This window comes from Oncorhynchus mykiss, chromosome 18 (assembly GCF_057628025.1).
Source record: "Oncorhynchus mykiss isolate SJ-2025 chromosome 18, ASM5762802v1, whole genome shotgun sequence".
NCBI classification, from domain to species: domain Eukaryota; kingdom Metazoa; phylum Chordata; class Actinopteri; order Salmoniformes; family Salmonidae; genus Oncorhynchus; species Oncorhynchus mykiss.
The window spans coordinates 7,218,538-7,231,883 of record NC_143039.1 but is presented as its reverse complement, the minus strand read 5'-3'; the positions used below and the strand labels follow the sequence as shown (position 1 = coordinate 7,231,883).

At 48.7% G+C, this 13,346-nt stretch overlaps 1 protein-coding gene across 3 annotated transcripts in view; it reads left to right on the top strand.

Annotated features, from left to right (window-relative positions):
• The first annotated feature begins 21 nt into the window (after positions 1-21).
• The window catches only part of LOC118936674 (general transcription and DNA repair factor IIH helicase/translocase subunit XPB), a 59,635-nt gene continuing 46,310 nt past the window's right edge, over positions 22-13,346 (top strand). For 2 of the 3 annotated variants that reach the window (XM_090207010.1, XM_090207011.1), the window contains exons 1-7: positions 22-177; positions 2,464-2,666; positions 5,944-6,180; positions 8,114-8,163; positions 8,446-8,581; positions 8,692-8,868; positions 10,244-10,448. In XM_090207010.1, coding sequence (XP_090063136.1) covers positions 150-177; positions 2,464-2,666; positions 5,944-6,180; positions 8,114-8,163; positions 8,446-8,581; positions 8,692-8,868; positions 10,244-10,448 — 1,036 coding nt within the window. In that variant the 5' untranslated portion in view covers positions 22-149. The remainder of the gene's footprint in view (positions 178-2,463; positions 2,667-5,943; positions 6,181-8,113; positions 8,164-8,445; positions 8,582-8,691; positions 8,869-10,243; positions 10,449-13,346) is intronic. The other variant, XR_016488232.1, reaches the window with a different exon arrangement.

The window sequence follows — 13,346 nt, the reverse complement described above, 5'->3', positions numbered from 1 at the left end:
CAACAAGCGGAATTCATAGGTCACATGATCATTTCATCACAAGGAGGAAACCGAGTTGGTCGCGTCGCAGTTGCTTGTTGTTGTTTCTCACTTGTCGTTTAACATGGTTTGATGAAGCAAGTTGTTTTCGGGAACAAGCTGCTAATATCATGGGGAAGAAAGATAGGGGAGATCGGGGTGAGTATCTAGATGTTCCCGGAAATGGAATGTTACTCCAGCTCATGTTGCCTATCAGTCGGTGTTGTGATGGCAATTATAGCATGATGCGGAGGCATGGGAGACAGACATGCATTCTGTGTAACAGTACCGAACCATTGTACCTAGCTAATACCTATAGTAGCTAGCAAGTACCTATAGCATAGTATAGCAGTAGTATAGTAGCTAGCAAGTACCTATAGCATAGTATAGCAGTAGTATAGTAGCTAGCAAGTACCTATAGCATAGTATAATAGTAAGCAAGTACCTATAGTATAGCAGTATTGTAGCTAGCAAGTACCTATAGCATAGTATAGCAGTATTGTAGCTAGCAAGTACCTATAGCATAGTATAGCAGTAGTATAGTAGCTAACAAGTACCTATAGCACAGTATAGCAGTAGTATGGTAGCTAGCAAGTACCTATAGCAGTAGTATAGTAGCTAGCAAGTACCTATAACATAGTAGTAGTATAGTAGCTAGCAAGTACCTGTAGTATAGTAGTAGTAGTATAGTAGCTAGCAAGTACCTGTAGTATAGCAGTAGTATAACAGTAGTATAGTAGCTAGGAAAACAAACTAACTTCAAGATGCTGCAGACTGCCTTAGTCTGGAGACCCGACGTAGGGCAGGCATGAGCGTTTGGATCAGGGACGTTCCCACCAACGACCTCTACATCGCCAGACTGTTGAATGAAATGACATCTGAATGTACTTTGCCGTTCGTCTGTGCAGTGTTTTGTTAGTTTTACAGGAATGTGAGACAATATATCCACAGGAAAGTAGAATGAAATCATCTTTTCAAAGTGCTGGTAGAGCATTCTGATGTCTGTCACCTGAAACATGAGGAACGTCCTCCTCAGCCTGTAGTGTCCCCGCCAGCGTAGTGTCAAACGTCCTCAGCCTGTAGTGTCCAACGTCCTCAGCCTGTAGTGTCAAACGTCCTCCTCAGCCTGAAGTGTCCCTGCCAGCGTAGTGTCAAACGTCCTCCTCAGCCTGAAGTGTCCCTGCCAGCGTAGTGTCCCTGCCAGCGTAGTGTCCCTGCCAGCGTAGTGTCAAACGTCCTCCTCAGCCTGAAGTGTCCCTGCCAGCTTAGTGTCAAACGTCCTCCTCAGCCTGAAGTGTCCCTGCCAGCGTAGTGTCAAACGTCCTCCTCAGCCTAGTGTCCCTGCCAGCGTAGTGTCAAACGTCCTCCTCAGCCTGAAGTGTCCCTGCCAGCTTAGTGTCCAACGTCCTCCTCAGACTGAAGTGTCCCTACCAGCGTAGTGTCCAACGTCCTCCTCAGCCTGAAGTGTTTTACATGGCTCCAACTGGTATGATGCTGCAGGAGGCTGGTCAGGTGTTGCTAGTTAACAAGGCAGAGGCGGTCCTTAATTCGCCCAATCAGGAGGGAGTGGTAGTTGCTAAGCAAAGCAACGTGACGTCCTTGACACAGAACCATGTAAGCACTGTCATTGTAAATGATAATAATAATGTGTTCTTAAAACTGACTTGCCTGATTACATAAAGGTTACATAAAGGTTACATAAAGGTTACGTAAAGGTTACGTAAAGGTTAAATAAAGGTTACATGAAGGTTACATGAAGGTTACATAAAGGTTACATAAAGGTTAAATTATAAATCATGTATTCACGAGCTCGGCATGTGTGCATCAATTTTCGTCTCGTGTCTTCAGGTTGATAGGAAACCAGGACTTTGAAATTGTTGTTGTAATTCTACTTTCCTGTAGATGATTAAATATCATTTAAATTCAACATCCTGACTTCGATAGGTTGGGAGAGCAAACTTTCCTGATCCAAATACTAATTTCTGCCTGAGTTAGAATTCAATGAAATTCACCGTCTCGTTAACAGGCAGTCAGCTGCCTGTGTCTGACAATAGCACTTTCTGAGAGTAGAAATCACTGTGATTTAAAACTTATTTTTAATGGTAGGGACCCTACAGTGAGAGCTGATTTCAGAACAATGTCATCTTCTATCAACGGTCTTTCTCTTTGGTGATGGATGTGTCTCACTGAGTTTCCCAGTTGTAAGACCCACGGCTCAGCCAATTCCTGCTTAATGACACCCTTCCTGTCTCTGTCTCTCTTCCTCCTTCCTGTCTGTCTCTCTTCCTCCTTCCTGTCTCTGTCTCTCTTCCTCCTTCCTGTCTGTCTCTCTTCCTCCTTCCGGTCTCTGTCTCTCTTCCTCCTTCCTGTCTCTGTCTCTCTTCCTCCCTCCTGTCTCTGTCTCTCTTCCTCCCTCCCTGTCTCTGTCTGTCTGTCCTCCTCCAGAGAGGAAGTCTTCTAAGAAGCGTGTGTATGACGAAGAGGAGGATGAGGAGGAGGCGATGGGCAGTGAGTCCCAGGAGGCCATCCCTGCAGCGGCCGGTAAAACGGTGGATGAGTCGGCCATCAAGCTGGACGAGTACGGGGCTAAAGACTACCGGCTGCAGATGTTGCTGAAGAACGACCACGGATCACGACCTCTCTGGGTGGTGAGACTGAAAGATTATGTTACCAAGTTAACTCACATCTGGTGCTGTTTGAGACTGACAGATTACATTACCAAGTTAACTCACATCTGGTGCTGTTTAAGACTGACAGATTACGTTACCAAGTTAACTCACATCTGGAGCTGTTTAAGACTGACAGATTACGGCACCAAGTTAACTCACATCTGGAGCTGTTTAAGACTGACAGATTACGTCACCAAGTTAACTCACATCTGGTGCTGTTTAAGACTGACAGATTACGTTACCAAGTTAACTCACATCTGGAGCTGTTTAAGACTGACAGATTACGTCACCAAGTTAACTCACATCTGGTGCTGTTTAAGACTGACAGATTACGTTACCAAGTTAACTCACATCTGGAGCTGTTTAAGACTGACAGATTACGTTACCAAGTTAACTCACATCTGGAGCTGTTTAAGACTGACAGATTACGTCACCAAGTTAACTCACATCTGGAGCTGTTTAAGACTGACAGATTACGTCACCAAGTTAACTCACATCTGGAGCTGTTTAAGACTGACAGATTACGTTACCAAGTTAACTCACATCTGGAGCTGTTTAAGACTGACAGATTACGTCACCAAGTTAACTCACATCTGGAGCTGTTTAAGACTGACAGATTACGTCACCAAGTTAACTCACATCTGGTGCTGTTTAAGACTGACAGATTACGTCACCAAGTTAACTCACATCTGGAGCTGTTTAAGACTGACAGATTACGTCACCAAGTTAACTCACATCTGGTGCTGTTTAAGACTGACAGATTACGTTACCAAGTTAACTCACATCTGGAGCTGTTTAAGACTGACAGATTACGTCACCAAGTTAACTCACATCTGGTGCTGTTTGAGATTGACAGATTACGTCACCAAGTTAACTCACATCTGGAGCTGTTTAAGACTGACAGATTACGTCACCAAGTTAACTCACATCTGGAGCTGTTTAAGACTGACAGATTACGTCACCAAGTTAACTCACATCTGGAGCTGTTTAAGACCTGTGAACTCTGGTTAGACTGTCGTACCTGGTTAGACTGTCGTACCTGGTTAGACTGTCGTACCTGTGAACTCTGGTTAGACTGTCGTACCTGTGACCTCTGGTCAGACTGTCATACCTGTGACCTCTGGTTAGACTGCCGTACCTGTGAACTCTGGTTAGACTGTCCTACCTGGTTAGACTGTCGTACCTGGTTAGACTGTCGTACCTGGTTAGACTGTCGTACCTGTGAACTCTGGTTAGACTGTCCTACCTGGTTAGACTGTCGTACCTGTGACCTCTGGTTAGACTGTCGTACCTGGTTAGACTGTCGTACCTGTGAACTCTGGTTAGACTGTCGTACCTGTGACCTCTGGTTAGACTGTCGTACCTGTGACCTCTGGTTAGACTGTCGTACCTGTGACCTCTGGTTAGACTGTCGTACCTGTGACCTTTGGTTAGACTGTCGTACCTGTGACCTCTGGTTAGACTGTCGTACCTGGTTAGACTGTCGTACCTGTGAACTCTGGTTTGACTGTCGTACCTGTGACCTCTGGTTAGACTGTCGTACCTGTGACCTCTGGTTAGACTGTCATACCTGTGACCTCTGGTTAGACTGTCGTACCTGTGACCTCTGGTTAGACTGTCGTACCTGTGACCTCTGGTTAGACTGTCGTACCTGGTTAGACTGTCGTACCTGTGAACTCTGGTTCGACTGTCGTACCTGTGACCTCTGGTTAGACTGTCGTACCTGTGACCTCTGGTCAGACTGTCGTACCTGGTTAGACTGTCGTACCTGGTTAGACTGTCGTACCTGTGAACTCTGGTCAGACTGTCGTACCTGGTTAGACTGTCGTACCTGGTTAGACTGTCATACCTGTGACCTCTGGTTAGACTGTCGTACCTGTGACCTCTGGTTAGACTGTCGTACCTGTGACCTCTGGTTCGACTGTCGTACCTGTGAACTCTGGTTCGACTGTCGTACCTGTGACCTCTGGTTAGACTGTCGTACCTGTGACCTCTGGTTCGACTGTCGTACCTGTGAACTCTGGTTCGACTGTCGTACCTGTGACCTCTGGTTAGACTGTCCTACCTGTGACCTCTGGTTAGACTGTCGTACCTGTGAACTCTGGTTAGACTGTCGTACCTGTGACCTCTGGTCAGACTGTCGTACCTGTGACCTCTGGTTAGACTGTCGTACCTGTGAACTCTGGTTCGACTGTCGTACCTGTGACCTCTGGTTAGACTGTCCTACCTGTGACCTCTGGTTAGACTGTCGTACCTGTGAACTCTGGTCAGACTGTCGTACCTGTGACCTCTGGTCAGACTGTCGTACCTGTGACCTCTGGTTAGACTGTCGTACCTGTGACCTCTGGTTAGACTGTCGTACCTGTGACCTCTGGTTAGACTGTCGTACCTGTGACCTCTGGTTAGACTGTCGTACCTGTGAACTCTGGTTCGAGTTTTACTCCGATGTTTGTAAACAGTCTAAATGTAAACAAACAGTGTATATCCTCACAACATGGTTAAATCTATAATATAGATGTCATTGGTGGTCAGTCCCTGCATCCAGAATGCAGGATATGAATCTGACAGTGGCTCCAGGAGTCCTGGAGTCAGGCTGAGGATCGATAGTAGGAAGAGAGGTTCTAGTCTCTGGTACTGACTGGAGTGTACCAACATGGTACCAGACTGTTTCCTGTTAACACCTCCATTGACACCCCTACACCCCTATACCCCTACACCCCTATACCCCTATACCCCTACACCCCTATACCCCTACACCCCTATACCCCTATACCCCTACACCCCTACACCCCTATACCCCTACACCCCTACAACCCTACACCCCTACACCCCTACACCCCTACACCCCTATACCCCTACACGCCTACACCCCTACACCCCTACACCCCTATAGCCCTACACCCCATACCCCTATACTTTCATGCAACAGTAACCACCACATTTAAATATTCAGCATATTTTTACCACCCCCTCTCTCTCTCTTTCTGTCTGTCTCTCTCTCTCTTTCTGTCTGTCTCTCTCTCTCTGTCTGTCTGTCTCTCTCTCTCTCTCGCTCTCTTTCTGTCTGTCTGTCTGTCTCTCGCTCTCTGTCTCTCTCTCTCTCACTCCTCCTCTCTCTCTCTCTCCCTCTCTCTCTGTCTCTCTCTGTCTCTCTCTCTGTCTCTCTCTCTCTGTCTCCTCTCTGTCTCTCACTCTCTCTCTCTCTCTCTCTCTCTCTCTCCTCTCTGTCTCTCACTCCTCCTCCCCATCCCGACAGGCTCCAGATGGACACATCTTCCTGGAAGCCTTCTCTCCGGTGTATAAGTATGCCCAGGACTTCCTGGTAGCCATAGCAGAGCCAGTGTGTCGTCCGGTCCACGTTCATGAGTACAAGCTGACAGCCTACTCCCTCTACGCTGCTGTGAGCGTCGGTCTACAGACCTCAGACATCGTGGAGTATCTCCAGAAACTCAGCAAGACGTCTGTACCAGACGGCATCGTGCAGTTCATCAAGGTCAGTTAGGAGAGGAGGAGGAGGAGGTACAGGGGTCTGAGGCTGGGGGTGGTGGTACAGGGAGTAGGAGGAGGTGGTACAGGGAGGAGGAGGAGGTGGAGGTGGATGGGTCTGAGGCTGGGGGTGGTGGTACAGGGAGGAGGAGGAGGTGGTACAGGGAGGAGGAGGAGGAGGAGGAGGAGGTGGTACAGGGAGTAGGAGGAGGTGGTACAGGGAGGAGGAGGAGGTGGAGGTGGATGGGTCTGAGGCTGGGGGTGGTGGTACAGGGAGGAGGAGGAGGTGGAGGGGTCTGAGGCTGGGGGTGGTGGTACAGGGAGGAGGAGGAGGTGGTACAGGGAGGAGGTGGAGGAGGAGAAGGTGGAGGGGTCTGAGGCTGGGGGTGGTGGTATAGGGAGGAGGAGGTGGAGGGGTCTGAGGCTGGGGGTGGTGGTATAGGGAGGAGGAGGAGCTGGTACAGGGAGGAGGTGGAGGTGGAGGAGGAGGTACAGGGGTCTGAGGAGGAGGTACAAGGAGGTGGAGGAGGAGGTACAGGGGTCTGAGGAGGAGGAGATACAAGGAGGAGGAGGTACAGGGAGGAGGAGGAGGTACAGGGAGGAGGAGGAGGTGGAGGAGGTACAGGGGTCTGAGGCTGTGGGTGGTGGTACAGGGAGGAGGAGGTGGTACAGGGAGGAGGTGGTACAGGGGTCTGAGGAGGAGGAGGTACAGGGGTCTGAGGAGGTGGTGGTACAGGGAGGAGGAGGTGGTGGTACAGGGAGGAGGAGGTGGTGGTACAGGGAGGAGGAGGAGGAGGAGGTGGTGGTACAGGGAGGAGGAGGAGGAGGTGGTACAGGGAGGAGGAGGAGGAGGTGGTACAGGGAGGAGGAGGTGGTACAGGGAGGAGGAGGTGGTACAGGGAGGAGGAGGTGGTACAGGGAGGAGGAGGTGGTACAGGGAGGAGGTGGTGGTACAGGGAGGAGGTGGTGGTACAGGGAGGAGGAGGAGGTGGTGGTACAGGGAGGAGGAGGAGGTGGTACAGGGAGGAGGAGGTGGTACAGGGAGGAGGAGGTGGTACAGGAGGAGGAGGTGGTGGTGGTACAGGGAGGAGGTGGTACAGGGAGGAGGAGGTGGTACAGGAGGAGGAGGTGGTACAGGGAGGAGGAGGTGGTACAGGGAGGAGGAGGTGGTACAGGAGGAGGAGGTGGTACAGGGAGGAGGAGGTGGTACAGGAGGAGGAGGTGGTGGTGGTACAGGGAGGAGGAGGTGGTGGTGGTACAGGGAGGAGGAGGAGGTGGTACAGGGAGGAGGAGGTGGTGGTGGTACAGGGAGGAGGAGGAGGTGGTACAGGGAGGAGGAGGAGGAGGAGGTGGTACAGGGAGGAGGAGGAGGAGGAGGAGGTGGTACAGGGAGGAGGAGGAGGTGGTACAGGGAGGAGGTGGTGGTGGTACAGGGGTCTGAGGGGTGGGGGTGTCTGTAGGGGGTGTCTATAGGGGGGGTCTGTAGGGGTGTTTTCTGTAGGGGGGGTCTGTAGGGGTGTTTTCTGTAGGGGGTGTCTGTAGGGGGCGTCTGGGGGGTGTTTTATGTAGGGGGTGTCTATAGGGGGGGTTTGTAGGGGGCTGTCTGTAGGGGGCTGTCTGTAGGGGGCGTCTGTAGGGGGTGTCTGTAGGGGTGTTTTCTGTAGGGGGCTGTCTGTAGGGGGTGTCTGTAGGGGTGTTTTCTGTAGGGGGTGTCTGTAGGGGGCGTCTGGGGGGGGTGTTTTATGTAGGGGGTGTCTGTAGGGGGTGTCTGGGGGGTGTTTTATGTAGGGGGGGTCTGTAGGGGTCTGTCTGTAGGGGTCTGTCTGTAGGGGGTGTCTGTAGGGGGTGTCTGTAGGGGGTGTCTGGGGGTGTTTTCTGTAGGGGGGGTCTGAGTGATGTCTGGTGTCTATTGAAGCAGTCTGATGAATGTCCTCTTTCAGCTCTGCACTGTGAGCTACGGCAAGGTGAAGCTGGTGCTGAAACACAACCGGTAGGCATGACAACGCATTAATATATATATATATATACACACACACACACACACACAGCCGGTAGGCTGAGACAACATATATATATATATATATATATATATATATATACACACACACACACACACACACACACACACACACACACACACACAGCCGGTAGGCTGAGACAACTCATATGTATATATAGATATATAACATGACAACACATATATTTATGTTTTATCAACGCTGTGTGTGTGTGTCTGTCTGTCTGTCTGTGTGTGTGTGTCTGTGTGTGTCAGGTACTTTGTGGAGAGTGCGTTCCCCGAGGTAATCCAGCGTCTTCTTCAGGACAGTGTGATCAGAGATTGTCGTCTCCGAACCGCAGAGGGAACAGACACCGAGCTCATCACTGAGGTCGTACACAGCAAGTCAGCGGTACGAACAGCTAACACACACACACACACACACACACACACACACACACACACACACACACACACGCGTATGTTAAAGCCTGTACTGATGTAACCTCCAACCCCTGCCAGATCTCTAAGTCCCTCCAGGACAACGGAGCAGGGGCCTCCACGTCAGCAGGGGCCCCTGAGGGCCAGACGCCAGGAGCCACCCAGGTACCAGAGGACATATTCAGCTACTATGAACAGATGGACAAGGAGGAAGAGGAGGAGGAGGAGACGCAGACCGTGTCCTTCGAGATCCGACAGGTTTGGTTGTGTGACTTGGAAGCCGTGTCGGGCCCTGTGGCCCCTTAATGAATTGTGGGCCCTGTGGCCCCTTAATGAACTGTGGGCCCTGTGGCCCCTTAATGAAGTGTGGGCCCTGTGGCCCCTTAATGAATTGTGGGCCCTGTGGCCCCTTAATGAATTGTGGGCCCTGTGGCCCCTTAATGAATTGTGGGCCCTGTGGCCCCTTAATGAATTGTGGGCCCTGTGGACCCTTAATGAATTGTGGTCTCTGTGGCCCCTTAATGAATTGTGGGCCCTGTGGCCCCTTAATGAAGTGTGGGCCCTGTGGCCCCTTAATGAATTGTGGGCCCTGTGGCCCCTTAATGAATTGTGGGCCCTTTGGCCCCTTAATGAGTTGTGGTCCCTGTTTCCCCTCAATGAATTGTGGTCCCTGTGGCCCCTTAATGAGTTGTGGTCCCTGTGGCCCCTTAATGAAGTGTGGGCCCTGTGGCCCCTTAATGAAGTGTGGGCCATGTGGCCCCTTAATGAGTTGTGGCCCCTTAATGAGTTGTGGTCTCTGTGGCCCCTTAATGAGTTGTGGTCCCTGTGGCCCCTTAATGAAGTGTGGGCCCTGTGGCCCCTTAATGAAGTGTGGGCCCTGTGGCCCCTTAATGAAGTGTGGGCCCTGTGGCCCCTTAATGAGTTGTGGTCCCTGTGGCCCCTTAATGAGTTGTGGTCCCTGTGGCCCCTTAATGAGTTGTGGTCCCTGTGGCCCCTTAATGAAGTGTGGGCCCTGTGGCCCCTTAATGAATTGTGGGCCCTGTGGCCCCTTAATGAATTGTGGGCCCTTTGGCCCCTTAATGAGTTGTGGTCCCTGTTTCCCCTCAATGAATTGTGGTCCCTGTGGCCCCTTAATGAGTTGTGGTCCCTGTGGCCCCTTAATGAAGTGTGGGCCCTGTGGCCCCTTAATGAAGTGTGGGCCATGTGGCCCCTTAATGAGTTGTGGCCCCTTAATGAGTTGTGGTCTCTGTGGCCCCTTAATGAGTTGTGGTCCCTGTGGCCCCTTAATGAAGTGTGGGCCCTGTGGCCCCTTAATGAAGTGTGGGCCCTGTGGCCCCTTAATGAGTTGTGGTCCCTGTGGCCCCTTAATGAAGTGTGGGCCCTGTGGCCCCTTAATTAATTGTGGTCCCTGTGGCCCCTTAATGAGTTGTGATCTCTGTGGCCCCTTAATGAGTTGTGGTCTACCATTAAAATGCCCCCCGCCCCTCTGACAAAGGCTTCATAACGTGTTCATGTTCGAACAACCTTAAAGTCTAACTCTACTATCTACAGTCTGCCATCTCTCCTTACTCTCTGTTGTTACCACACACACACACGCGCTCTCACGTCTCCTCGAATCCTCCCTTCCCTCCAGGAGATGATTGAAGAGCTTCAGAAGAGGTGTATTAACATGGAGTATCCTCTACTGGCCGAGTACGACTTCCGCAACGACACGGTGAACCCTGACATCAACATGGACCTGAAGGCCACAGCTGTACTCAGGCCTTACCAGGAGAAGAGCCTCCGCAAGATGTTTGGTAACGGCCGAGCCCGCTCGGGAGTCATCGTGCTACCTTGTGGTAAGAGGGAGGGGGAGGGAGAGGGGGAGAGAGAGGGATGGGGAGAGGGAGGGGGAGAGAGAGGGATGGGGGGAGAGCGAGAGAGTGGGAGATGGTGGGAGAAGAGGTGGTAGGAAGGTGAGATTCGGTCAGTGTGACCAGGGGGCGTCGGTGTGACCAGGGGCCGTCGGTGTGACCAGGAGGCGTCGGTGTCACCAGGGGGCGTCGGTGTGACCAGGAGGCGTCGGTATGACCAGGAGGCATCGGTCTGACCTGAAGGGTTAATGACTTCTGGAGACGGGCCAATGAGTCGTTGAGCTTTGCACGAGGACTAACATGTCTTCTGTGGTTGTTCCGGACAGTCTCAGAGATTTCTAGAAAGCCTTAATGACCATCCGTATCAAGTGGGCTTTCTCTAAACCTCTTACTCACAGAACATGCCTCTCTGAATTCTTGGAAACCCTAAGAGCCTTGGAAAGGTTAGGCCTTTAATTAGACCTTAAGTACCATATTTGGGGATTCTGGTTCCCGATTGACATTTTGGTGTACGAAACGCTCTCTTGTCGTTGTTAAGGGGTCCTGCGGTCTTGTCGTGCGAGAATTGCCCAATCTCTGAGCTCTCTGCTCCAAATCCTCCCAGTAAATCACTTGGCTCTTACAGCTGAAGTTGAAACGGGTCTGGACATGTTGTAGTGATGTCTCTTGTCTGCTCCAGGGACTTATTGGAGAAAAACTGTCTGTCGGCTGTTATATGAATTAGTGCCGGTATTGTCACATAGTGTGATCATATTTATCTTGTAGTAAGTCATTTAATTGTTACTGTATTTAAATCGTCGTTACTGTATTTAAATCATTGTTACTGTATTTAAATCGTCGTTGCTGTATTTAAATTGTTGTTACTGTATTTAAATCATTGTTACTGTATTTAAATCGTCGTTGCTGTATTTAAATCGTTGTTACTGTATTTAAAGCGTTGTTACTGTATTTAAATCGTCGTTGCTGTATTTAATTCGTTGTTACTGTATTTAAATCGTTGTTACTGTATTTAAATCGTTGTTACTGTATTTAAAGCGTTTCAGTCATTTCAAGCCCCTTTGCCCCACTTTTGTTGAATAGAAGAAACTAATTAAGAAATGTTTTTAATAATATTTGTAATCAAATCAAATTTTATTTGGCACATACACATGGTTAGCAGATGTTAATGGTCACATACACATGGTTAGCAGATGTTAATGGTCACATACACATGGTTAGCAGATGTTAATGGTCACATACACATGGTTAGCAGATGTTATTGGTCACATACACATGGTTAGCAGATGTTAATGGTCACATACACATGGTTAGCAGATGTTAATGGTCACATACACATGGTTAGCAGATGTTATTGGTTACATACACATGGTTAGCAGGTGTTATTGGTCACATACACATGGTTAGCAGATGTTATTGGTCACATACACATGGTTAGCAGATGTTAATGGTCACATACACATGGTTAGCAGATGTTAATGGTCACATACACATGGTTAGAAGATGTTATTGGTCACATACACATGGTTAGCAGATGTTAATGGTCACATACACATGGTTAGCAGATGTTAATGGTCACATACACATGGTTAGCAGATGTTAATGGTCACATACACATGGTTAGCAGATGTTAATGCGAGTGTAGCGAAATGCTTGTGCTTCTAGTTCCGACAATGCAGTAATAACAAGTAATCTAACTAACAATTCCAAAACTACTGTCTTGTACACAGTGTAAAGGGATAAAGAATATGTACATAAAGATATATGAATGAGTGATGGTACAGAACGGCATAGGCAAGATGCAGTAGATGGTATAGAGTACAGTATGTACATATGAGATGAGTATGTAAACAAAGTGGCATAGTTAAAGTGGCTAGTGATACATGTATTACATAAGGATACAGTCGATGATATAGAGTACAGTATATACGTATGCATATGAGATGAGTAATGTAGGGTATGTAAACATTATATGAAGGGACATTGTTTAAAGTGGCTAGTGACATCAAGATGGCCAGATGTAGTACTATGTGCTTGTGTCCTTGTGTCCTTGTGTCCTTAGTGTCCTAAGTGTCCTAAGTGTCCTAAGTGTCCTTGTGTCCTTGTGTCCTTGTGTCCTTAGTGTTCTTAGTGTCCTTAGTGTCCTTAGTGTCCTTAGTGTCCTTGTGTCCTTAGTGTCCTTAGTGTCCTTGTGTCCTTAGTGTCCTTGTGTCCTTAGTGTCCTTAGTGTCCTTGTGTCCTTAGTGTCCTTAGTGTCCTTGTGTCCTTGTGTCCTTAGTGTCCTTAACCCTAACTGATCACACCTCAGCAATGTATAACCATTTCTACCAGAAAGATGTAAACTCTTCTGGGAGTATGCAGCATTACTAGTTATTGTCTAAGTCCCTCTCATTATTAAATAAACACTGCTGGGTCTGTCTATTTAGGCAGAAATCTACATTTTGTTGTAACGTTCAAGGTTTTAAAATCTAGCTGCGCTCCTATCCCCCCGACGAGCAGGTATTTTCAGTTTAGTTTTTTTAATAAAATATATTTTGTTGAAGGAAGAGAAATACCACAAGGTGTCGTCTGAACATCGTACGGTGTTTTCATCAAGAGATGAGAAAGATACGGGTTAATATGGGGTTTAATATGGTGGATAGTTTATACACTGAGTGATGGGGTTAATATGGGGTTTAATATGGGTTTAATATGGGGTTTAATATGGGTTTTAATATGGGGTTTAATATGGGTGGATAGTTAATACACTGAGTGATGGGGTTTAATATGGTGTTTAATATGGGGTTTAATATGGGTTTTAATATGGGGTTTAATATGGGTTTTAATATGGGGTTTAATATGGGTTTAATATGGTGGATAGTTTATACACTGAGTGATGGGGTTTAA